The following is a 26180-nucleotide window of genomic DNA, read 5'->3' as shown; positions in this document are numbered from 1 at the left end:
GCATGAGTGTTTATGTGTGGTGCTCTCGTGAGTATGTCTGATGTGGATGTGTGTCAGTGTTGTGTGTTGGAGTCAATGTGGTGGATTAGGTTGGTGTGTATGTTAAGAAGATGAGGGCACAATAGACCAAAGGTCGCAGTGCATTCCTCAACTTTCATTCTAATTCTAATGTTAAGAATGGAGGAGTGAGGTTCATTTAGCCAGTTAGAAATACAAAATCTGAGACAAATTCCTTGTTCCATATTTTTATTCATTAAGTAAAATTCGCAACGTACGACTGAGGTGTATCGAATTAAGCTGCTGTGGTAAACAAACTGGTTGACAGATCGCGCTCAGTTTTGGCATAGTAATTATGGACAGTTCTACCAACTTAGCAAACTCTTTTTTTTTTTTTTAAATATCATTTACCCGAAGTATTTAATTACAATTTTCGAGTGTTTGTACAGTTTTTGTTCAACGTATATCTAATTTAAGGATTTCCACTACTCCTATCGACTTTTCGAACAATGTGACTCGTTAATGAAAATGGTAAAAGTGGTAAATTGGTACGAAGCAAAGTAATCTAAATAAACTAAACGATTGCATAAATTTTTTTTAAGTCCATCTTACCGATAAGAGACATATAAGCACCGGCTGTGTCTCTCTACTGATTCTAGTTCTGGTACTCTCTTGCTTTCCACTTATCACCGAAATACTTTCACGCACAATATACATATAAATATGTTTAATGACTATATATAAAAGATGTAGAAATGAAATCAGTTTTATTTGTGCCGTGTACACCAAACGACTGGTATATTTTTTCTGAAGAAGTCTTGAACAAGTAAAATCATTAAGAATCAAAAAAATTTAATTGCACTTTCTTAAAGTTGTTGGTTGAGTCCTGTATTGTTATAATATCTATGTTCACTGGCAGTCGAGGTGTAATGCTTAGAGGTGCAAAGTGATTCTAAGTGGAAGTGAAGATTTAGTGAAACGAGCGCGTATTTTATAAGCAAGAATACATAATACTTGTACATATAATTATAAACGAATATATGTTATGAATATAAAGCGTCCAATATTTGACAATAGTGTAGAAGTCATAGTTGAGGGTTTTCTGCTTCACTTGAACTTGATAGCAGACCCGCGAAGTGATATTTTATTCTTCTAGATAGCATTTCAATAGACTGTGCTCCAGACACAAAATAGCTTCTAATAATAAATTTGCATAACTTATAGCTAACTTTAAAATATAGAACCCTACACTTCTTGAGAAAAGTTCATACAGTATACAATGTACGTCATTATTGGAAGAAGAACCATTGCATATGTTAGTTTAGGTTAGGTTATACTGGCCGACTATCACGCCATACATAGACCTTAGTAGTGCCGGATGGAGATTCATCATTCGTATACCGGACGTCACCGCTTTTTCCGAACATTAAGTGCAACTTGATATATATGTTTGATACTTCGTCTAGCCTCTTGAACTCCGAAGCTCCTAAATAATTAAGACCATTTCTAGACAGTCCTTAATTGTATATATTAAAATACTTATATCGTTTCCTTCATTCACAGCCAATTGACGTAAACTTATAGAATGGCAAATAAAATCATATTTATTGGACTCATCGTCGCTCTGCTCCACGTGGCGAGCGCAGAGGAAGCTAACCCCGAGCCTTATATGAATGATGTGTCCAGGATGTCGGCAGAAATCAAAGCAACGGAGGAACGGTGTACTCAAAAAGTGTCTAATTTGGAAAGGAAATTGGATGATTTAATAAACCTGCAGACAAACAGGTGAATCATCAGCATTTTCATATATGTATATATAATTTATGATAACTTGTATAAAACCTTATTTCAAAGGTTGGTGGAGTTCAAATTTTAATCTGATTTTGTTAATTACATACATTCTCTAAATCTAATTTGTGTACTTCAAATACCAAAGCTTGGGTCTTTTACAATTGCTTAGGTTCACTGTGTGTCTTAAGTGCAGCGAAAGCATTTTATCAGCTACTGCTTGTGTGCATTAGTATTTGTTGTATGTATATTGTGTATTGCCATGCATAGTATATAGTATTTTATTTGTGATATGAATCTATTTCTGAGTGCAATTTTTTTAACTATTGAATGAGCATCGTTAATATGTTTGTAAGCTCTTTTGTATGCTCTGAGCAAGAACTAGTAAGACTTTTTAATTTAAATTTCGCATATAATTTTTCTAGGTTGGTGTGAGTGTCAGTGATATCTATGTCAAAGGTCAACACATCAAAATATTATAATCATTAGTGTTTATTACACGCTTGTCTTTCTGAAGTGCATAAAGTGAATTCGGATATTCTTACGATGAGTGAAATTATTCAACAAAACAGTTCCATTTGTGTGCGAAACCAAATTTGTGGTGCCGAAACATTCACAATAATGGAAGAGGTCATCGGTGATAATTATTTCTCGCGTGCAAGTGATTTTGATTGGCACAAATTATTCAAAGAGGGACGGCCATCAACATCAGCATCAACTGATGATCAACACGTCAATAAAATAAAGGAATTTGTGCTTGAGAATCGACGATTAACAGTAAGAGATATTACTGGTTGGAATATCGAAAGGATTTGGTTCACTTTTTTCGAAAGACAGGGTCGCGTTAACGTCTGTGTAACAATGCTTTCCGACTACTTACCAGGATTTCATGAAATATATTATTATATTACTGGCGATGGGTCTTGAATCTATGCTTATGACCTGAAAACAGAAGATCAATTGAACGAAAATGAGATGAAGACGGATTAATCAGGTCAAAGCAGGTCAAAAATCTAAGCTATTTCGACAGTTTTCTTCGATTATCGAGTTGTGATGCACTCCGAATTCCTTATGGTCGGCCTAACTGTCAACAAGAAATACTATTTGAGTGTTACGTGTCTTTTGCACGAAGCTATTCGTAATAGGAAGCCGGTTCTCTTGGTTTTTGCACCGCGATAATGAACCCCGCATACGGCATTGATTCTCAGTGAGTTTTTCGCCAAATTTTCAATATCGGCCGCAGCCACCGCCTGATTTAGCTCCGTGTGACTTCGGGCTAATCAGAAAACTCAAACGACAGCTCAGGGGAAACCGTTTTTAATCAATTGAAGAAAGTAAACTGGAATCGCCACGCGCATTGAAGGCTATTCCGGAAATTGACTTTAACAACTTTTTCAACGATAAGAAAAAACGTTGGCACAATTGTGCTGGGATAAAGGGGATAACTTTGAGGGGGACGACATAAATTATGAACAAAGTCTTACTATTTTTTGCTCATTGTAGTACACTGTAATTTATGTGCTTTCTACGATAGTCACATATTAAAATTCTATGGCTTATCATTGCACATGATGTTTAGTCATTGCTTTCGGTAGTAAGACGCAAAGTGCCGCTATTTAATTCGATTCCATCAATAGCAATTTAAAAACGGCTCATCTCAGACATGTCTTTATATTGCAAATTTATTCAATAATTTTTAATGGTTTTTCTTACATTTTCTATTATTTAATTCTGGCTTCGTAACAATCTATTTACAGTTCAGAAGTTGCCACTCGTCCCAAACGTCCCGCAGAGCTTGGTAAGTTCCAAATTATTTTGAAGGCTCATCAGGAAGTATGTAACTGTATTTGTACATTCCTGGAGATATGGGCTCAAAATAGTTTAACTAACCATTTATGTTGGATTTCAGCATCAACGCGAGTTTAAACTGAAATTAACGTTTTTTAATTGGGTGCTGGAAAATATATATTTTGCCCTTTAGTAATTTGTGTTGCAAAACATACTTTTAGTGCTGAGTTTTTATGTGCTTATAATTATTTCCAGCTTGCGAGAAGATGAATGACTTACGATCAGCTGGAATACACAATAATACTCAACCTTACATAATTTTTATTTTTCACGACGATCGAGATAAAATGATTTATGATGGCGTTTTAATCGAGAAACGTTTTGTGTTAATAACTGTATTGTCCTCTTATATTAAGCAACTTAAAGTACTCGAATTTTTGTTCTCTGATAAGGTAGTATCCAAGAAAATAAAGGTAATTTAAAAAAAATGTTTAAAGAATTGTCGTTGAACTCAACTTAATCTTTTCAGAAAGTACATACCGTAGCTGAGAATTGGCCTCATTCTATTATTTTGGTTGAACTGGATAGTGATGTGCACTACAATTTCTGGTTGTATCCTACTTGTTTATATACTTCAGAATTGAATCCGAAAAGTGGTAAATTTATATTTAAAGTTTTGTTTTTACTTCTTAAAATTGTAACAAGATCGTATGTAGCTCTCATGCATGATGGCAAAACACTGAAGATTGCGGAGGATTCTAATTGCTTCGATTCGGATTCTAAGAAGCTGCACCCTTTTGAAATATGTGTAAATGACAGTTGTAATGATAGTGAGCTAGTATTCCTTGTAGAGGAGGAAAGAAAACCTCAGCTGTTCGGATTTGTAACTACGGATTGCATTCAAAAATACCAAACTTTACATAAAGTGTCTCCTTACTTGGACCTTATAGAGAACATTGTCTGGCCGAAGAATGGAAAATGAATTTTGGAAGTAGACAATAAATTTTTATGATTTTACTCACCATATCTATAAACATGTAAATGATATGAGTTATTGTTATTGCGTTATTAAAAGTGGATCACCATGACGTATACGCAACTTCATTATTTCCGATAGCTAATTAAGACAATCATTACGCTGTTGTTGTACTAGCTTTATCAGCGATGCTAAGTTGATGGACCTTAACCAAAGCCGTTGGTATACTTAATACTCAACGTGGATTCTACAAACAAGCTGTAATGATATGTCTGATGCTGTAGTTTGTCTTCATCGGTGATGTCCTTATTATACTGTTGCAACAAAGTTGCTAAGGAGAGTATTATAGTTTTGTTCACATAACGGTTGTTTGTAAGAGTCAGATATAGGGTCATATATACCAAAGTGATCGGGGTGACGAGTAGAGTTGAAATCCGGATGTCTGTCTGTCCGTCCGTCCGTCTGTCCGTCCGCGCAAGCGTAACTTGAGTAAAAATTGAGATATCCTGATGAAGCTTGGTACACGTATTCCTTGGCTCTATAAGAAGGTTAAGTTCGAAGATGGGCAAAATCGGCCCACTGCCACGCCCACAAAATGGCGGAAACCAAAAACCTATAAAATGCCATAACTAAGCCATAAATAAAGATATTAAAGTGAAATTTGGCACAACGGATTGCATTAGTGAGGGGCATATTTGGACGTAATTCTTTTGGAAAAGTGGGCGTGGCCCCGCCCCCTACTAAGATTTTTGTCAACCAAACTCTATAGAGACGTTTCGTTCAGGTATTTCCATATACAGTTTAAAAATGGAAGAAATCGTATAATAACCACGCCCACCTCCCATACAAAGGTTATGTTGAAAATCACTAAAAGTGCGTTAACCGACTAACAAAAAACGTCAGAAACACTAAATTTTACGGAAGAAATGGCAGAAGGAAGCTGCACCCAGGATTTTTTTAAAAATTGAAAATGGGCGTGGCGTTGCCCACTTATGGACCAAAAACCATATCTCAGGAACTAATCTACCGATTTCATTGAAATTCGGTATATAATATTTTCTTAACACCTTGATGACATGTACGAAATAGGTTCACAACCACGGCTTCTTCCAATATAACGCTATTTTGAAATCCATCTGATGCCTTCTCTGTATAAAATATACATTAGGAACCAATGATGATAGCGAAATAAAACTTTACACATATACGGTATTTGAGCCGAGGTATCCCTTGTGGAAAAATTGTCGGGATCGGACTATAACTTTTCAAGGTCCCTGATATCGAACACGAAGAACTCAGTGCCTAACCTAACCTAACCTAATTTTTCACCGAAAATATCGGTAAATCTCTCAGAATTTAATTCTAATTAATTTTACAGCAAAATAAAAAAATATATAAATGACGGATAATGATATCATGCGAGAGTATAAAATGTTCGGTGACACCCGAACTTAGCCCTTCCTTTCTTGTTTTTGTCTGCAAATGCGTGTCGCTTTCCTTTGAAGCTCTGGGTATCTATTTCATCCCGCACGTGTTGTGATCGATTTAACATTGCGAGGTAGGCACTCTGCTTTCTCTCCAATGCGACACGGCACGCATCATCGTACCAGCTGTTCTTTTGCCTTTTTTGAAAACCTATGGTTTCAAATGTTAGGACCTCGGAACGGACGCACGTCTAAAACACTAGAGACGTATCTTCCGTCCATTACAACATAATCGATCAGGAGACAGCCAGGTAGCTTGATGAGTTTTCATATGTTTGAATCTAGAACTGCAGATAACCATATTTTGGGTCCCGGTGAAGTCGATTAGCCTCAACACATTTGGGGATATTTCATCGTAGAGGCTGAATTTACCGACAGTTAGGCCAAAGATACCTTTTTGCCCACCCTGCCGTTAAAGTCACACCGTAAGACGCGCTCCAAACGCTCATAGAATTCATTTTTGGTCACTTCGCCTTCTCTTCCGACGAGGCGTCATAGCGAATAACTATATGGAAACATATTTTTGATAAAACTGCATTAAAATACACATATGTACATGTGTAAACAATATCTTAAGCCGAATAAAAATAAAGTCCACTTAAGGCACTCAGTAAAAGTAAACAATTGTACAAGTTTATGCGTTGGTATCGGCAGTATGAAATAAATAAGAATACACTTTACACATATATTCCTAAATACACATACACATACATATAGGATGTACTTAGTATTAAATATACATATCAGCATAAGGTTTGTTAGAAAAACGAAAACCATTAATGTAGTATTTATATGGAAATTGGGGTAGTATCGACCCGAGTTTATCTATTGACCAAAAATATACAGTGCTGTGCATACGCTAAGCAACTCATCCCAACTTTCAAAAAATTGTCAAATTACTCTGAAATAAACAGTCATCAGGTAAACGTTATAATATTTATTTATAGCTTAGGTGAAAACAAAAAGAATACGTAACAACAAAACTTGTACTTTATACTTTTACTGCTAAATAAAAACCAAAACAAAATCAATCCAATAATCTTAGCGTATGCACAGCACTGTATGTGGGCATAGTGAAATATTGATTCAATCCATTTGTAATACACAGAATTACTATTGTCAGGAAAGGTTTCTGTCTGAATATCAATTGTATATCTCACTCATTCTCAGAGCTTTCTCAACCTACCTACCTGAAGGGTCGTAGGCAATACCTCAGCGCTGACAAGTACATACCCTTTTTATCAAATAATCGCGTAACGGTGAATGTGGATGTCTCGTCAATTTCGCTAGCAACGATAATAAAAAACTGTTTAAATCAAGTTATAAAAACTTGAGCTTTCCGTTAAAGATTTTAATAGAAGAAAAGGATTTACAACTGAATTTTCGGTAAATAGACCGGCAGTGCGTTTCGAACGAACTACCGTGCGTATTAATTTGCTGCCGATGAGAGAAAGGTTTCGTGCTCATTTCATTCTTCAATTCCTATTATTCTATTTTTTTTCCATTTTTCCAAGAATAAGGGGTGAGTTGAATGGTGTTAACGCGATGATTGTGGTTGTGTGAGTGTTTATGTGTGGTGCTGTCGTGAGTAGGTCTGATGTGGATGTCTGTCAGTGTTGTGAGTTCGAGTTAATGTGGTAGGTTAGGTTGGTGTGTATGTTTAGAATGGAGGGTTGAGGTTCATTTAGCCAGTTAGAAATACAAAATCTGAGACAAATTCCTTGTTCCATATTTTTATTCATTAAGTAAAATTCGCAACGTACGACTGAGGTGTATCGAATTAAGCTGCTGTGGTAAACAAACTGATTTACAAATCGCGCTCATTTGGCATAGTAATTAAGGATAGTTCTACCAACTTAGCAAACTCTTTTTTTTTTTTTGAAATATCATTTACTTGAAGTATTTAATTACAATTTCCGGGTGTTTTTTTTGTACAGTTTTTGCTCAACGTATATCTAATTTAAGGATTTCCACCACTCCTATCGACTTTTCGAACAATGTGACTCGATATTGGAAATGGTAAAATGGTACAAAGCAAAGTAATCTAAATAAACTAAATGATTGCATAACTTTTTTTTAAGTCCATCTTACCGATAAGAGACATATAAGCACCGGCTGTGTCTCTCTACTGATTATAGTTCTGGTACTCTCTTGATTTCCACTTATCACCGAAATACTTTCACGCACAATATACATATAAATATGTTTATGACTAAATATAAGAGATGCAGAAATTAAATCAGTTTTATTTGTGCCGTGTACACCAAACGACTGGTTTATTTTTTATGAAGAAATCTTCAACAAGTGAAATCATTAAGTATTGTATTGTTATAATATCTATGTTATAATATCTATGTTCACTGGCTGTCGAGGTGTAGTGCTTAGAGGTACAAAGAAATTCTAAGTGGAAGTGAAGATTTAGTGAAACGAGCGCGTATTTTATGAGCAAGAAGACATAATACATATAATTATAAACGCGTATATGTTATGACTAAAAAGCTTCCAATATTTGATAGCAGTGTAGAAGTCATAGTTGAGGGTTTTCTGCTTCACTTGAACTTAATAGCAGACCCACGAAGTGATATTTTAATCTTCTAGATAGCATTTCAATAGACTGTGCTCCAGACACAAAATAGCTTCTAATAATAAATTTGCATATTTTATAGCTGACTTTAAAATATAGAACCCTACACTTCTTGAGAAAAATTCATACAGTCTACTATGTATGTTATTATTGGAAGAAGAACCATTGCATATGTTAGTTTAGGTTAGGTTATACTGGCCGACTATCACGCCATACATAGACCTTAGTAGTGCCGGATGGAGATTCATTTAGTTTGATGTGAAGTATTCGTCATACCGGACGTCATCGCTTTTCTTGATATATATGTTTGATACTTCGTCTAGCCTCTTGAACTCCGAAGCTCCTAAATAATTAAGACCATTTCTAGACAGTCCTTAATTGTATATATTAAAATACTTATATCGTTTCCTTCATTCACAGCCAATTGACGTAAACTTATAGAATGGCAAATAAAATCATATTTATTGGACTCATCGTCGCTCTGCTCCACGTGGCGAGCGCAGAGGAAGCTAACCCCGAGCCTTATATGAATGATGCTCCTTTAACAATATACGTGGATGCCGGGAAGGAAATAGACCAATTTCTTAGCTTAGCGAAATCAATCGACGGAAAGCTAAGTGTTTTAGGGGATGCACTGGAAAGGTAAAGGGGACGGTGAAATCAAACTCTTTCTCTCATATTGTACCTAGTCTCAGAAATTTGTTACTGAAACTTCCAGGATGTCGGCGGAAATCAAGGCAACGGAGGTACGGTGTACTCAAAAGGTGTCTAAATTGGAAAGGAGAGAATTAAGAAACCAGCAGACAAGACGGTGATTAATATTTTACATAAACCTTAAATATGTCAACTTTTTCTATAAGATGTACTATTGAAATTCGTTGTTAATGAAATTTTTAGGATGTTGGTGGAAGTCAAAGCAACCGCGGAGAGGTAAATTATATTTTACTTTAAACTCAAAAATTTCTAATTTTTTGAATAAGTTGTATTTTTATAAATTTTCAGGATGTCAGCGGAAATCAAAGCAACCGAGGAACGGTGTACTCAAAAGGTGTCTGAATTGGAAAGAAAGTTAGAAGATTTAATAAATTTTGCATATAATTTTTCTAGGTTGGTACGAGTGTCAGTGATATCTGTGCCAAATGTCAACACATCAAAATATTATAATCATTAGTGTTTATTACACACTTGTTTTTCTGAAGTGCAAAAAGTGCATTCGGATATTCTTACGATGAGTGAAATTACTCAACAAAACAGTTCCATTAAATTTTGTGTGCGAAACCAAATTTGTGGTGCCGAAACATTCACAATAATGGAAAAGGTCATCATTTCTCGCGTGATAAGTATTTTCATATACATATGTAGATATAATTTATGATAAGTCGTAGAAAACCTTATTTCAAAGGTTGGTATAGTTCAAATTTTAATCTGATTTTGTTAATTACATACATTTTCTAAATCTAATTTGTGAGCTTCAAATACCAAAGCTTGGGTCTTTTACAATTGCTTAGGTTCACTGTGTGTCTTAAGTGCAGAGAAAGCATTTTAGTGTATTTGTTGTAGGTATGTTTTGTATTGCCATGCATAAGTATACAACTCTTTGGATATTTGTGTATTTTATTTTATATTATTTGTGATATGAATTTATTTCTGTGTGCTAATTTATTTAACTATTCAATGGGCATCGATTTTTAAGTTTTTGTTTTCAATATCGGCCGCAGCCACTGATTTACTTTTTACTTTAATCAGAAAATCAAATCTCGAAAACCGTTTTTAATCAATTGGAGAAACTAGGTTGGTATGAGTGTCAATGAAATCTGTGCCTGTGACATTTGTCATATATAAAAATCTTTGGCAGTGTTGTGTTGGGGCCTTTTTGAAGTACATAAAGTGTATTCGGCGATTCTTACGATTTTTTGCTCTTTGTAGTACACTGTAATTTATGTGCTTTCTGCGATAGGCAATGATTTTCACATTTTTCTGAGCAAAGTCTCACATTACAATTCTATGGCTTATCATTGCACATGATGTTTAGTCATTGCTTTCGGTAGTAAGACGCAAAGTGCCGCTATTTAATTCGATTCCATCAATATCAAGTTACAACCGGCACATCTCAGACATGTCTTTATATTGCAAATTTAATCAATAAATTTTAATGTTATTTCTTACATTTTCTATTATTTAATTCTGGTTTCGTAACAATCTATTTACAGCTCCATACTACACAAACGTGCAGAGCTTGGTAAGTTCTACATTATTTTGAAGGTTCATCAGGAAGTAACTGTATTTATACAATACTGGAGATTCAACATCAAAGCGAGTTTAAACTGAAACTAACCTTTTCTTAATTGCTGAAAAATATATCTCTTGCCCTTAGTAATTTGCGGTGCCAAAAAGATACTTTTAGTGCTGAGTTTTTATGTGCTTAAAATTATTTCCAGCTTGCGAGAAAACACATGACTTACGATCAGCTGGAATACACAATAAGACTATACTCGTACCTTACAAAGTTCAGTTAGTTACCGATGATGGAGATAGGATGTATTATGGTGCCGTGTTGATCGAGAAACGTTTTGTGTTATCCACAGTACTGATTTTACGCTGCTAAGAAAATCGAATTTTCCTTCTCTGATAAGGTAGTATCCAAAAAAATAAAGGTAATTAAAAAAAAAATGTTTAAAGATTTGTCGTTAAACCTATTTAATCTTTTCAGAAATTTCATATGCACCACCCAATTGGATTAATTCTTTTATTTTGGTTGAACTGGATAGTGATGTGGATTACAATTACTGGTTGTATCCTACTTGTTTATATACTTCAGAATTGAATCAGAAAAATGGTAAATTTACATATATTTAGAGTTTTCTTTTTACTTCTTAAAATTGTAACAAGATCGTATGTAGGTCTCATGATTGATGGCAGAACAATTCAGTTTGCGGAGGATTCTAATTGCTTCGATTCGGATTCTAAGGAGATGTCTCCTTTTGAAATATGTGTAGATAGCGGTTGTAGTTTTATTCATACCCTAGTGTTCCTTGTAGAGGAGGAAACAACACCTCAGCTGATCGGATTTTTTAACTCGAATTGCTATAGCGATAGTAAATACCATAAGTTACGTAAAGTGTCTCCTTACTTGGACCTTATAGAGAACATTGTCTGGCCAAACAATGCAAAATGAATTTTGAAAGTAGACAATAAATTTTTATGATTTTACTGACCATATTTATAAATATGTAAATGATATGAGTTATTGTTATTGTGTTAAAAGTGGATCACCATGGCGTATACGCAACTTCATTATTTCCGATAGCTAATTAAGACAATCATTACGCTGTTGTTGTACTAGCTTTATCAGCGATGCTAAGTTGATGGACCTTAACCAAAGCCGTTGGTATACTTAATACTCAACGTGGATTCTACAAACAAGCTGTAATGATATGTCTGATGCTGTAGTTTGTCTTCATCGGTGATGTCGGAGAAGGTGTACCCAAAAGACTTTCCTTACTGCAGGTGAAGTCAAGACATTTATCAGTTAAGAGTTTCTAGCTTATCCTTAAGTTTTATTTAGTTTATTTCACTTTGTATACAAAGACGAAACAATATGTAGCCTTACCGCCCGATAGCATCATAGTCACTAAACTAATCTGTTTAACTACAAAAAGGACAATGTCGGTCGGTGATTTGATCATTATCACACCAAATTAAGAAAACGAAACCAAAATACAAAGACTCGCGACTTGGCTTCAGAGCATTCACTACGTAGGTTCCCTTAAATACTTCGGGATTTAGCAACCCTAGTGTTGCAATCTGGCAACTTACAATTTTTTCGTAAAGTTTGACATTTTCGATCTATACATACTCAGAACGTTTTGACCTACATGCACTATTTGTGTTGTTTACAGTAACTTCAAATATGCATCTCGGCCTAAAAGTAGAATTAAACCGCGAACATTTTCGAGCTATTATTTTATACAACTTTCGACGTGAATTAACTCAGAAACAGCGCATCGTTGAACTTAATTCAGTTTTTGGTGATGTAGCTCCATCAAGGGCCAGTGTTTGTGACGCTATGTATGATTAGTTTGGATATTGCGTTCAGCAGTTATAAACGTGTAAACATGGAGTTCACTAACGCCGAAATTCGCGCTATTTTAAAGTATTCCTCTGCTAGAAAAATTTCCGTGAGCTTAGTGGTGTTTTGGGGTAGGGTACTCTATCTTTTCGAACTGCGGAGGAATGGTTTCGAGGATTCAGAGCGGGAGAAAACGACACATTGGATAAGCCAGCCGGCGGAAGACCTGTGACGACGAATACCGATCAAATCATGGAAAACATCGAGTTAGATCGACATGTGGCATCTCCTGACATCGCCCAGAAGATGGGAGTTAGTCACCAAACCATTTTAAATCATCTGCAGAAGGCTGGATACACAAAAAAGCTGATATGTGCCGCATGATTTGACGCAAAAAGACCTTCTAGACCGAATCAACGTCTGCGATATGCTGCTGAAAGGGAACGAACTCGACTCATTTTTGAAGGGTATGGTGACCGGCCCCAAAAAATGGTTCACATACGACAATATCAAGCGAAAATGGTCTATCGAAGGCCGATAAATCGTCCCACACAGTGGCCAAGCCGGGATTGACGGCCACTAAGGTATTTCTCTGTGTTTGATGGGATTGGAAGGGAATTATCCACTATGAGCTGCTCTCATATGGCCAGACGCTTAATTCTACTATCTACTGCGAACAACTGGACCGCTTGAAGCAGGCGATTGACCAGAAGCGTACAGAATTGGCCAACAGGAAGAGTGTAGTGTTCCACCAGGACAACGCCAGACCACGCACTTCGTTGATGACACGTCAGAAACTACAGGCGCTCGGATGGGAGGTTTTATCGCATCCACCATATAGCCCGTACAAAGCGCCAAGTGATTACCACCTGTTCCTGTCCATGGCGAACACGTTATTGGTGTAAAATTGAACTCAAAAGAGGCTTGTGAAAAGTGGCTGTCAGAGTTCTTCGCAAATAAGGAGGGGAGTATTATGAAGTTGCCGTCTAGATGGAAACAGATTATCAAACGAAACGGCGCATATTTGAACTAAATCTGATCACTGTAACACTTTCTATAAAGCATTGAATATTTGAAACATTGAAGAGCAAAAAAGCGGAAAGGAGTTATTTGACAACCTTTTATATTAGGCTCAACAGATGCAAGCGGTATCTGCAGCGGCACACGATAAACGGTGTACTCTCTTCTTCCAGCAAATTTCTGCTCCAGCACACAAGGTAAAAACCAACCAGCAGTCGCTTAGAAGCAGTAAACCTTGCTTTATCGCGGCTGATGAATATGGCCTGTCAATGACCCACAGCAACTAGGCGCGTTGATATTGATCAATGGTCGAAACGTTTGAGGACTTGAGTGTAGGCAAAATGTAATCATGGTGAATACAATCGCTCATTTAATATATGCATTATTAAATAACATTAACATTATTAAAAAATTTATAATAGTTTTATTTTTACAACGGCCTGAACTTGTAACACAACTTATGGCGGACTAAATACATATCCATACAAGCGAATATATACATTAGTATGTATATACATATTTACATATGTAAGTATATGAGTAGGTACTATGCAAATAAACTTACTTACTCATATTCACACACACTCATATAACAAATACATACGCAACGCGGCATATTTATGCAAATGATTATCAATTTTGAACAGGAATGCAGAAATTTCGGAACAGAAACCCTAAACAAGCATCCTTTCAGCGAAAGAGCGAAAAAAATTAACCACTCGCCAAACGGCACAAACTTAGACACACATACATATGTATACATATACTCATGTGGTGGGAGAGCGGGAGACGAACTCAGCCGCCGTGGGCTGGACAATCCTCAGTAAGTGGTTGTGCATATACCTATGTATGTACATATATAGAAATTTACCAAAATATACGCACTGACTTACAAACATACATACACAAAAACAAATATTTATAATATAGCTTTGCCACATGAGCTTATTCGGTATATGCGAGTTCGGCACGGTTTAGTTCAGTCGAAATACGAATAGCTTCGCGCAAATAACGCAAATACTATTTCTTGTTGACAGTATGGCCGGTCGGAAGGAATTCGGTGTGCACCACACCTGAATAATCGAAGGAAACTGTGAACTTAACATTGATTTTTAACCTGCTCTGATGTGGTTTTTTCGGCTCCGGCTCACCTTTGCCACGGTATTCGGCCGATAGATCGTCTGTTTCCGGGTCGTAAGCATAAATTCAAGACTCATCGCCAATAATAATATGTTTCATGACATGCTGGTAGTCGGGAAGCATTGTTTCATAGACGTTAACGCGACGCTGTTTCTCGAACAAATTTAGTGACTTTGCAACCAATCGTGCTTTCACTTTTCTGGGTCCCAAAATGCTTTTCACTGATTCTTTCAATATTCGAACGATGCCAGTAAGGTCTTTGACAGTTAATCGTCGATTCTCAAGCAGCAATATTTTATTATTATACAATATTTGGCTTAGATCACATGTTGGTCGTTATATGCGGTATAAGGTAACCGCTAAGTTGGAGAATAGTTGTATATATAGATATATATGGGAGGCTAAGGAACACATTTTTGACATACAGACATGCTTTTATAAGAGAAGGATTATATCTTAATTTTAATTAAGTATATATCTCACACATAGTTGACTTTTGATCACATTCCGGTTACTTAGACTTCTGATCAAAAGCCAACTGTAGGTGCCGGGGTCCAAATATTCGGTACTTGACCAATTTTTTTGAATGTGAACAATTTTTGTGCATTTCTTGTTGATTTTTTTACTGGAAGAGAAAGAATCAGATGAAATTTAAAATTCTGTTATATGGAAGTAGGCGTGGTTGCGGTCCAATTTCACCGATTTGCGCACTTTTACATAGGAATTTGAGCAGATTGTCCATTTGCCAAATTTTGTTGAAATCGGTAACCCGCCTGGGATATGTGATTTAACCTAAAAGTGGGCATTGCTACGCCCATTGTCCAGTTTTTACCCAGTCTTTTATAAAGCGTTGTAATGCCATCTCGGTTGTAAATTTTTTTTTACATTTTATGTTCCTGTCGCATTCAGTTAGTAATTTATCCCACTTCCAGTAGTTCTTAACAGTACCGTTATATGGCGAGTGAACAGGATTATCTTCCGATTTCATCCCTTTATACAGTGGTGTTGTTGGTGTTTATAGCGGCAGAAAGTATTCTCGAACTAATTTCGAGGCATGGTGCCGAGTTGACCGTCACTAACGGGATAAGAATCTAGCTCCATTCCGGTTACTTAGATCCGACTGTCGGGAACGGATAGTTTTGTTGTTGTAGCGGCAGAAATCTGCCGAGTTGGCAGTCCTTGCCGGCTAAAAACCGTCTCCGTTCCGGTTACTTAGACAGCTTGGAGAGAAGTTCATTATGCTCCTTAACTGGGAGCATACGGGCCTCACATGAAGAGGCATCCTGTAGTGGTCCACCATATTGGTGCGGCGTAGTTTAGGAACGGCCGTCCGGTTGGCTTGTATGTTGCCAACACGTTTCTTTGTCTTTTCGCTGCTAGCGACTTCAAGATTTTGTTGCGGCCTTGTACATTGGCAATAATCGCGGTCGTTTGAGGTTACAGTGTAGGTTTCGCTTAATGGCGTGGCAGTACTCCGTTCCCGCCCACCTGTAATAGCAAGCGTCTTACGATGCCGAGAAATACGTATACCAAGCTTCATCAAGACATCTCAATTTTTACTCAAGTTACAGCTTACACAGAGGAACGGACGGACAGTCACTCGTAACACTTACCGATCCAAACGAGGTTAGATCGCCGAAAAAACAGCCCTTGGTCGGATGAAATCCGAGTCAATTGCGGTACGTAGAACCGGCTATCGTGGGATTTGACAGTCACTCGTATTTGTACTCGTCTCTACATTTACATATCGTCACCTGAAATGCAAATTAACGTAACAACATTTTCAGAAATTTACAGTGGCATGAATGAAACACGGAATAAAATGGAACATGAGTGAAACAAAATATTAATATTGGTTAAAACTGGTTTATATATGACCGCAGAACCAGAAAATGTTGAACATATTTAATATTATGTATATAATTTGAAGTAGTGAAGCGTAATCAATAAGACACTCAATTTCGAATTTTTTGATGATACGTTATTTTGCATTTCAGGTGACGATATATACAATCTTATATGCATCTAACTCGATTAGTTTTAGGTGATACAAACAACCGTTAAGTGAACAATGCCGAGACATGAAATAGCAATATTGCTACGTACAGCAACTACAATATTGTTGTAATATAACACCCACCACAACAAGAACAACAAAACGACCATAATAACATTGCTATTTGCAATAACAACAATAAGAATGACAATTCTGCTTAATACTGCAACGATAACAACAACAACAATTTTATTTTTATACATCATGCGAGCACAACAATTACAAAACCAACAGCAACACCAACAATTGTGGTTTTGGTGATAAATTTCAAGGCTGCTACAACAACAACATATGTATGTATAACTTTTTTGCTGTCTTCATGCACATTAGAAATCGAAAGTAATCGCAGTGAATCTGTGTGCATTCCGCTAATTCACGCATAAGCTGCTTGCAGCAACACATAAACGCAAATTGCCGCCTGACAACCCCGCAGCAGCTGCTATGCGGTTCCAACGTTGCTGATATTACACATCCTATACATACATGCATACATATGTATGTAAATATTTACCCACGAAAGCGTACAAAAAGCCTTAATAGAAAAATTACAACAAAAAACGGAGGTTGTTTAAGTAATTCAAGACGCTAGATTACAAATTAAACAATGGTTTTGTTTTTACATTGAAATATACTTATGTTTGTTATATTTAATTATTTATGTATATAGTTTATTACATAATTGCTAACATTTATAAGGTATTGTAGCCACATAGATTTTCATTTGCTTTCTATATAAATTGCAATAAATTGAATTTTTTTGCCTATAATGGAGAATTTTAAGTGCAGCTAAGACGCAATTCTTAATTAACAGTTAGCTGCAAGAACGTACATAACGGCAGCTGGCAGATAGGCGGGTTCATGTATGCAAAGTCTATTAGAGCAATAGAGATGATGGCAAATTCGTAGTGTTACTTTATTGTTGCTGCAGCGGCAAAAGCATTCCTGAAGTAATTTGAAAAAATGCAGCCGGATGAAAAGATCGGGATCATCTTTACCGTTTACGTAGACCCGTACTTTCACTTATGACGACTTTCTTTGACAGTCCATTGCATTAACGACATTGTACGGCGACATCTGCGCGCCATCATGGATGTTGCTGCAACTCGTTAAAAAAACATTTAGACCTACACTACGCTTAAAATTCTCCAACATATTTACTAATATTGTGGGTAGGTATGCGCTTGTTGTGAACATCAATAAATTTTAAAACACCTAAATGTGTGAAATACGTACATTTTCTAGTTTGTAGGTTTAAATTTTGCTAAATTTTTGAGAAATCTACATAAATATGTATATAAAGTATTTAAAGTTATAAGAATTTCTAACAATATAATTGTATAAACTAGGAAAACAAAGAATACTTGCCAATAAAGTACAGCGTTATGTCAGCTGCTAGCGTAATTTCGAGAAAATTCAACTATTACAAATCTTAACACAGGCTGCTTACTAAAATTTTAAAATTTTCTGCAAAATTAATCATAAATTTTATAGCTATTACTAAAGTTTAGTAAAAATACAGTAAAGGTGGCAAAATTTAATAAATAATATAACATATGTGATTGTAATTAAACCATCCTATTGTGTGATCAAAGAATTTTAACTAAATGATAACAATATTGCCAAAAGCACGTATTTAATATAAAGCAACGTGACAGCTGTATGTAAATCGAATTAGACACAACGATAATTGCTGAATAAGCATAAATGTATAAAATTGTAAATTTATAAGTTTTTCTATGTATTAAGTACTGCTCTAAGCACACGAAGTAATGTGTGAAAACTAATTATACAAGTAAACACAACAGCGGTATTTTCATATAATAAATTACGTTGGAAATGTTATTGCTAGAGCTACTGATGTAAGCAATGTAGCAAATGGCATAAAATATAACTGTTAACCGTTGTAACCCTAATTTTTTTTTCATTTTTGTTTCTGTATTTTACTGCTGACGCCGCTGTAACGTTGTTGTATCTGCCGCTCTATTATATATGTTATGTGTTGCCCTTGCGCCGCACTCGTACGCCCCATTCCTTTGCAAATATGCTGTCAACCCACCATTGCGCACTTGCACCGCATTGCTTGCGATTAACGCTTTATCAGTACGCACACTTGTTGCAGCTGTTTGTTAGAAGAGACGTTTCTCATAGGAGAAGAGGCCATGCACATTACCCTCCACTTGTGCGGAATGAGTGCGCTTCATGAAACGTAACTTGCCATTGTAAATCATTGCTCTATGTAAAAGATATAAAATATTTAATTAAAAAAAAATAAAAACAAATTTAAGCAAACAAAAAAATTTTAACAAAAAAAAATTTAAAAACTTAAAAAAAAAAAATAATAAAAAAAAGCAAAATTCACACACCTTAATTCGCTGACTGTGCGTGCGCCAATGTCCTGGCAGCTATGCTGTAGGCCACATTCCAAATAGGGTAAATAACGCAAAACGGAACCTTTGTCGACAATGCTGCCGCTGACACCCTGTGCCACCTTTGTACGATCCATTTCGGTGTGATAATAACGTGACATAGCGGCGCCTTTGGCATCACGTCGTTCCATAGCCTCTAGTGAACCCATACCGCGATACTTCTTCAGGCGCACACCATCCGAAAAGAAATATTCACCTGGCGCCTCTGAAGTACCAGCCAATAGCGAACCCATCATAACAGCGCTAGCGCCCAACGATAAAGCTTTGACGATATGACCTATGGATTGAATGCCACCATCGGCTATGACAGGCACACCAAATTGTTTAGCGTAGCTAGATACTTGATAAACCGCAGTAGCCTGTGGGCAGCCGCAAGCCATAACTTCTTGTGTGATACAAATCGAACCGGAGCCCATGCCAACGCGCAAGCCATCTACGCCAGCATCGATTAGATTTTTGGCTTGAGCGCGTGTCACAACTGCAGAGAAGGTAAGGAAAGTGGACAAATTTGTAAGAGGCTGCCACCTTGAGGTACACATAAGAGATTTATATTAGTTCACCTCTGCTTGTTACTTACCATTTCCACCAATCACTTGTAGTCCCGTATAAGTGTTCTTTATGAATTTAATCATTTCAATTTGATAAATTGAGTTGCCTTGCGATGAATCCAGAACAATTACGTCAACCCCATTTTCGACGAGCAATTTGAGACGCTCCTTGTCCTCGGGGCGTGTGCCAATAGCAGCGCCCACCAACAATTGTTTGTTGCTATCTTTCGAAGCGTTTGGATAAGAACGTGCCTTCTTCAAATCGGTACGCGCTATTAGCGCAACCAATTCACCATTTTCATTAACAATTGGCAATTTGCCTTTTTTGCTTTTCTCTAAAATAGCATTAGCCATAGGCAGTGTAATGCCGTTAGGGGCAGTTATCAATTCGGTGGTCATTATGGTTCCCAATTTAATTTCGGGCTGATTCTCACGGAAATCAATGTCACGTGATGTGACTATACCTAACAGGCGACCACCCAGTTTACCGTCGGCGGTAATGGGATAGCCTGTGAAGCCGTTTTTGCGTCTCGCCTCAAGCACATCACCGACTGTATTCTCGGGCGACATAACCGACGGATCACGAATAAAGCCGTGTTTGTATTTCTTGACTTTGTGAACTTCATTCGCTTGATATTCTGGCGTGCAGTTATGATGTATAATGCCAATGCCACCACAGAGCTGAAAGTAAAAATAATTTTTAAGTAAAAAATATACGAAAATAGTTGTAAACAAAAATAAAAACATATACAATAATAACAAATGACTTATAGATTAGATTAAATTTAGTTATTAAAATAACCTTTTAACCCACACAGAAACAAAATATATACATATATGTACATATGTATATGGACATATTTACATAGAACGCAAATACTATTTTGGCGAATTCAACTCATTCAAGCATACATATGTACATATTTCAAAATGATATTAACATAGCAATTAAAAATGTAACAAAAATATATATTTATATATAATATTATTTTATATATGTACATATATTATAGTCTGTGCGTCAACACTATCATCCCAGTAACCACAAGCATTAACACTTACCGCCATGGCAATAGCCATATCTGACTCGGTGACAGTATCCATGGGGGATGATACTAGCGGCGCACGCAATGTAATACTCTTGGTCAATGGTGAGCTCAGATCCACTTCCTCAGCGGCGAAATCAATATAACCAGGCAAGATAAGAAAGTCACTAAATAATAGAACCGCATAATTAATTTAACACGCAATGATAAAATTATAACGCATAAGCACACATACTTGTAGGTCAAACCATCGCTATTAGCGAAAAGCTCGTGACATGAAAGGCCATCCTGCAATTCATTTGCGCTGACATCTGCCGATTCTACCTTTACCGATTCAGCTGGTGCACTGGTAAATCCATTAGTGGTCACATTGTTTGTTGTTGCTGCCATCGTTAAAATTTATTGTAGAATCGCGTATATAAATGATCGTTTGGCACTAATTGAAATGTTGAAGTCAATTGCCGTATTATGCACAGGTAATTTAACTTTAAATGCTTATTTATATATTATTCTTGTAAAATAAATGTTCTTGGCAAAAAATGTATTTCAAAAATTGCGTGACTTAAGTATTAGTGCACGAGCTCAGTTCAGTAATATAAGAGCAAGTACACAATATAAATTATTGTGACAATTTCGTCGCCACAATTAAAAGTTGTAGTACCAACTGCACCGGTGGAAAATTTCCAGCTTCGTGGTAACTATACAATTGATATTCGCTCCCAAAATCGAGTTACAGCAACAAATATGTCAAAAAACAACGCGCTGATAAAACAGTATGAAAATTCTGTAAATAAATGTACAATTTTCGTAAATAACGCCAAAAATATGGTTCAGTTAGCACAATTTATCAAAGGCACATTTTTCTAATATATTCTTTACCGTCCGTTCCAAAATGCGTCTCACTCAACTGCTCCCCACTAAATGAGCATTTTCGCAAGCTCCACGTGTTGCTCATTTCGTTGAAGGCTCCAAATTTTGCAGGGATGCATTGACAGGTAGATGTATAAATCATCATTTTGTAAGGATTTAATTTTATTACTATTTTTATAAAATTTGTAATTTCTCCACCTCACTAAGTGATCAGCCAGCTAACCTTACCTATCACAAATTAAAATTATAGACAATATTTAGAAATGAGTTTGAATCTATTATACTTCTTTAGAGATAATGATAAATCATTTTTTAATTTTATTTATTCATAAATTATTTCACATCGAATAATTTATTTGACAAATTGTAGGCGTCACAAAAGAAATATTATGTTATTGTTTATTAAAATTTTGCAAGTATCATATATTTAAAAACATATCTTATTTTATCCTCGAAATATGTTAAAGAACTGGGAAAATATAATTACAGAAAATGCAACCCTACCGCTCTCAATAACAAGCACTGAACACACCCACGGTCAATTACCTGTCAAAAGCCTTTTAAGTCGAAATGACAGTTCACCAAACAGCTGTGAAGTAAAAACTAAAGTATTTTGAAAAAGTTTATATTGATTCGCATTACAGCAATTATCTTCACTTCGTAATTTAATCTCAACAAAATAACATATATAGCTTGAAAAAGTAAACACTACTAAAGTATTCATTAATATGAGTTTACCACCAGCACTACTTCAACGCCTGGCACAACGTGGACTTGTACAAAAGTCGAAAACAAAGGAACCGGGTTAGTACGCATTTAAGTATAAAAATAATTGATTTTTTTTAATTAATTTTGTTTATCACACAGATGCACCGTTGGCAGTACCAGTGGAAAATGAAGAAGTTATTGCCGAAGATTATGATGAAATGGATACAGATGAACAGCGTGCAGGTGCGCATGAAGAATATCAATATCCGCCACTATATGACACTGATACGGGCAGCAAACGTGTTGAGGAGAATTTCTGGCTGGAACGCATGAAAGAGCGCATGGGTGAGGCCAATTCTACCACCGGACATCGCGGTTGTCCGAATAAATACAATATATGGCACAAATGTACGTTGTTTTGTGTCAATCGTTGGGGTGATGGCAAAACTGAACCTAGCCGTGAATATATGAGGCGCTATAAACGTTTACGCCGCAAATACCCACTGCCCAAAGGCTGGGCTGAACGTTATGATCCTGGCTGTGCCAGTTATTATTTCTACAGTGTTGCCGAAAATTTGGTTTCTTGGTTACCACCTACACATCCAAAATCGCAGGTTACCAAAAGTGCTGCCGTTTTTCGCCGACAATTAGAAGAGGCTGCTGGTGGAGAGGGTGGTGGCGGTAGTGACGGTGAACAGCACGCAGACGATAGTGATGATGCACAAGAAACAGAACTTGCACGGCATCAACGTGAAATAGACGAAATCATAAGTTCATCAATGCGTCCCCGCTCTCCAACTTTGCCAAAGCAGGATTTTCCCAGCTTACAGGAGAGTACAGCGGCCACTAGCACAACGGCAGCACCACAACGTAAACAGAAATCACGTGATTTAGACCGCACGATAGCAAAACAAAGACGTGACCGTGATAAGGAGCGCGAGCATGGCGCTAGTCGCAGACATCGTGGACGAAGTGATGCTGAGCCGGCAGATCCCATGGATCCCAGCTCTTACTCTGATATACCGCGCGGTAAGTGGTCCGATGGCTTGGCTACAGGTGGCGGTGATGAGCAAAAGAAATCGAAAGGAGCAATCAAAGATGTGGGAAAAGAACGTGAAAAACATGCAGATGTGCGAAGTGGTAGCGAGGATTAAACATTTTGTATTAACTAATTACAAATATCATTAAATAAAATAATACAAGAGTGTTATATATTAAATATTTGAAATTATTTGTTTGCCTTTTATTACTAAGCTGTAAAGTGGTTGTATTTACAGACACATTGTGCTTCAACGGTATTAATGCACAACCCTCTGTTATATTACAAATGATAATAATAGTAGCAGATGCATGAACAACAAAAACAAACAGGAGGCGTCGTCGATTTGTAACTGTTTAATATTAAATTGCCACTCTGTTTTAGGGTTCTTTCATTATTTACATGCCCAGCCCTGCCCATTCACAGTCCACAGCGCTCAATTACTGCTTTATCTCTGCTCTCTCTCTCTCACGGATTTCCGTACCTGCGTCGGCGTTGGGCTGCATAAATTTCTGTGCTCCTGCTACATTTGATGAATTTGAGGCGTATCTAGGGCGTGGTGGATGCCGACCTTGGGTGTGTTCGTCGGCATTGCCGTTCCGCCATTTCACTTCAACCTTTAACGGCCAACCGACCGGCTGCACGTTGTCACAACCCCTGCAGGGAAGCAAGCTCAAATGTCTGCTCATATGCATACATTTTACAACAACTCTGCAGTACACCATGATGGACGAAACGTCGTTAAGAAATTAAATGTTTATGTCAAGCGCCATAAGGATGGGCGGGGAAAAACGTGCCCGAAACGTTTTAACCTAAACCAAAGCCTGACATTTGGGCTGAAAATTTTTGCTATTGTTATCACTTGATTGCTGATAACATTGGTGGAGGGATTGTTTGCGCGCAGCCAGTCAGCTGTTGGGACATGCACATACAAGCCGACTTCCTTATTTGTTTACATGTCATATTTATATGCATGTACTATATGTGTAGCAAAGTGTGTGTGTTTGTTATTATTTGCTTCCTTCTTTGTTGTATGACATTGAGGTTGGTTTAAATCAATTGTTTTGTGTTAGGCACTACAATTTGTTTTTGTTTTACGTTTATTCCTTTGTGTAGGAGGTACAACCAATTTTGTACGCTACTACACAAATAATGCATAAGATTTTAATTAGTCGCACGCTTCGCAATTTCTGTCTCGCTCTTTTGTTGCAGAGAAACTGCCTATGAGAAAAATTAGAACTGGGAATTCATTAAGCCCTGCCTACCTATGCTGACACGGCCACTCCACAGAGGGTGTGAATTTTTTTTGACACAGGTAAACGCCTTAGGTGAGTGTTTGACCACTAAAGAAATTTAGCGTAGATTGTGCCTGGTCGGTGTAAACCCAGCTCAATTTCGGTAATGTAGAACCGGCTGTTTAGGAACTAGCGAGTCACGAATGAGCAGTAAATCCAGAAAATATGGTTTATCGCCGGGGCTGAATCAGAGGGAGTTGTACTCCAGATAAGTATGTTTGAAATAGCTGCAAAGTGGTTGCTATTGTTGTTGTTGCAACGGCAGAAATCTGCCGAGTTGACAGCACTTGGTTGGATAACAATCCGGGTTCATTCCGACTGTTATTGGTACGGGGTTCTTAGCAGTGTGTATGTAAGTATCGAAGTCCACGAATCCAGTCCAGAATATTTTACAAACTCCTTTTAAAGGTTCTAGGTTAGTATTTTGTTCCAAGTGCTTACATATGTACATACATACATACATACATACATATAAATATAATTTTTTTAGTTTCATTACACAAACATACTAGCTCGTTCGCACCCCAATCGTAGTTTCCCGGCTCGGTACTCGCTAATGGAAGTACATAGCACGAAACCGCTAATTAGCGCCTTTGGTACCTACAAACGAACATATGTATGTACATATTCATATACATATGTATGTACGTATGCATATGAATATGACATAAGGCAGGCACGGCAAGGCATCGTATATTATACACAATACGCCAGCTAGTTGGTCGAGCCCTATAACGGACAGTGGTTGGCCTGCATTCCAGTGAAAGAATGAGATGGCGCGATATGGGGACTACGAACTCATGCTATCCATTAACAGTTAAGGAACTCAGCAGCCAGTCAGTCGCCAGTTTTGTTGCTTCTTTTAGGCCAAACCTCCCACGCACAGCAACTAACAGCCAAAACGACAGAGGACGGGCGCTGAGTGCCACAGAGCCAGTGCTAGCAAGTACACCAACATGCATACACACAACAGCTCTCGAGTCTGGCGCACAAATTAGCACACAATTCCAATTAAGCAATTAAAAGCCGCCTTTTGTGGCGAAATAAAATGAAATAAAAAGAAAAAACCGTTGGGGAGCGGCGGCAGCAGTGACACAGGCAACAACGGTAACATGTTATTGTTGTACACTGTCAACTTTAGTTATGTGTACGTGTAAGTATGTGTGACTATGAAGTTATTGTTGTTATTGCTTTGGTGCAACCAAGTGGGCCGTTAAGGGAGTTGCTGAGTAAAATTTCGGTCGGCCATGAGTTCGGTGGCGTTGTACACATCCAAACACACGCATGGCTCTACATACACATGAACACATAGTTGTATATGCATGTATGTATGTATGTATGTACAT

General features: G+C 37.0%; 4 protein-coding genes across 10 annotated transcripts in view; 3 read left to right on the top strand and 1 right to left on the bottom strand.

The window, feature by feature from the left end:
- LOC105228612 (uncharacterized) overlaps positions 1–4661 on the top strand; it is a 41523-nt gene extending 36862 nt beyond the window's left edge. For 4 of the 7 annotated variants that reach the window (XM_049456697.1, XM_049456700.1, XM_049456696.1 and 1 more), the window contains exons 2-6: positions 1561–1782; positions 3543–3583; positions 3829–4046; positions 4103–4229; positions 4290–4661. In XM_049456697.1, the coding sequence (XP_049312654.1) occupies positions 1583–1782; positions 3543–3583; positions 3829–4046; positions 4103–4229; positions 4290–4555 (852 nt within the window). In that variant the 5' untranslated portion in view covers positions 1561–1582 and the 3' untranslated portion in view covers positions 4556–4661. Of the gene's footprint in view, positions 1–377; positions 937–1560; positions 1783–3542; positions 3584–3828; positions 4047–4102; positions 4230–4289 lie in introns of those variants that run through there. The other 3 variants (XM_049456699.1, XM_049456695.1, XM_049456701.1) reach the window with 3 other exon arrangements.
- A 3625-nt stretch (positions 4662–8286) lies between these two features.
- LOC125778230 (uncharacterized) lies at positions 8287–9853 on the top strand. Its single transcript, XM_049454869.1, has 6 exons — positions 8287–8307; positions 9038–9259; positions 9336–9428; positions 9515–9547; positions 9620–9724; positions 9817–9853. The coding sequence occupies exons 2-6, from the start codon at positions 9060–9062 to the stop codon at positions 9851–9853; spliced, it is 468 nt and encodes a 155-aa protein (XP_049310826.1). The 5' UTR covers positions 8287–8307; positions 9038–9059.
- Positions 9854–17510: 7657 nt separating this feature from the next.
- LOC105228611 (inosine-5'-monophosphate dehydrogenase) lies at positions 17511–21951 on the bottom strand. The gene is made up of 6 exons (XM_011208500.4): positions 21802–21951; positions 21158–21706; positions 20939–21089; positions 19906–20557; positions 19266–19806; positions 17511–19134 (listed from the first exon to the last, which is right to left on the bottom strand). The coding sequence occupies exons 2-6, from the start codon at positions 21310–21312 to the stop codon at positions 19029–19031; spliced, it is 1605 nt and encodes a 534-aa protein (XP_011206802.1). The 5' UTR covers positions 21313–21706; positions 21802–21951; the 3' UTR covers positions 17511–19028.
- A 405-nt stretch (positions 21952–22356) lies between these two features.
- On the top strand, positions 22357–23731 carry LOC105228610 (uncharacterized). Its single transcript, XM_011208499.4, has 2 exons — positions 22357–22596; positions 22660–23731. Exons 1-2 carry the CDS (start codon positions 22521–22523, stop codon positions 23652–23654), a joined length of 1071 nt encoding a protein of 356 aa, XP_011206801.1. The 5' UTR covers positions 22357–22520; the 3' UTR covers positions 23655–23731.
- Positions 23732–26180: the final 2449 nt, after the last annotated feature.

Source organism: Bactrocera dorsalis, chromosome 4 (genome assembly GCF_023373825.1).
Source record: "Bactrocera dorsalis isolate Fly_Bdor chromosome 4, ASM2337382v1, whole genome shotgun sequence".
In the NCBI taxonomy this organism is placed as follows: domain Eukaryota; kingdom Metazoa; phylum Arthropoda; class Insecta; order Diptera; family Tephritidae; genus Bactrocera; species Bactrocera dorsalis.
The sequence above is the reverse complement of the archived record's forward strand: the minus strand, read 5'-3'. Positions and strand labels throughout refer to the sequence as shown.

Bases quoted from the DNA above. Each gene is read 5' to 3' on its own strand.
- LOC125778230 (XM_049454869.1), top strand. From the start codon at position 9,060: ATGGCAAATAAAATCATATTTATTGGACTCATCGTCGCTCTGCTCCAC. The intron at 9,260-9,335 runs GTAAAGGGGACG...TGAAACTTCCAG, and splicing joins TTAGGGGATGCACTGGAAAG to GATGTCGGCGGAAATCAAGG. The intron at 9,429-9,514 runs GTGATTAATATT...TGAAATTTTTAG, and splicing joins AGAAACCAGCAGACAAGACG to GATGTTGGTGGAAGTCAAAG.
- LOC105228611 (XM_011208500.4), bottom strand. From the start codon at position 21,312: ATGGCAGCAACAACAAACAATGTGACCACTAATGGATTTACCAGTGCA. The intron at 21,090-21,157 runs GTATGTGTGCTT...TCTATTATTTAG, and splicing joins AGCGATGGTTTGACCTACAA to TGACTTTCTTATCTTGCCTG. The intron at 20,558-20,938 runs GTAAGTGTTAAT...TTTTACTTTCAG, and splicing joins ATATGGCTATTGCCATGGCG to CTCTGTGGTGGCATTGGCAT.
- LOC105228610 (XM_011208499.4), top strand. From the start codon at position 22,521: ATGAGTTTACCACCAGCACTACTTCAACGCCTGGCACAACGTGGACTT. The intron at 22,597-22,659 runs GTTAGTACGCAT...TTTATCACACAG, and splicing joins GTCGAAAACAAAGGAACCGG to ATGCACCGTTGGCAGTACCA.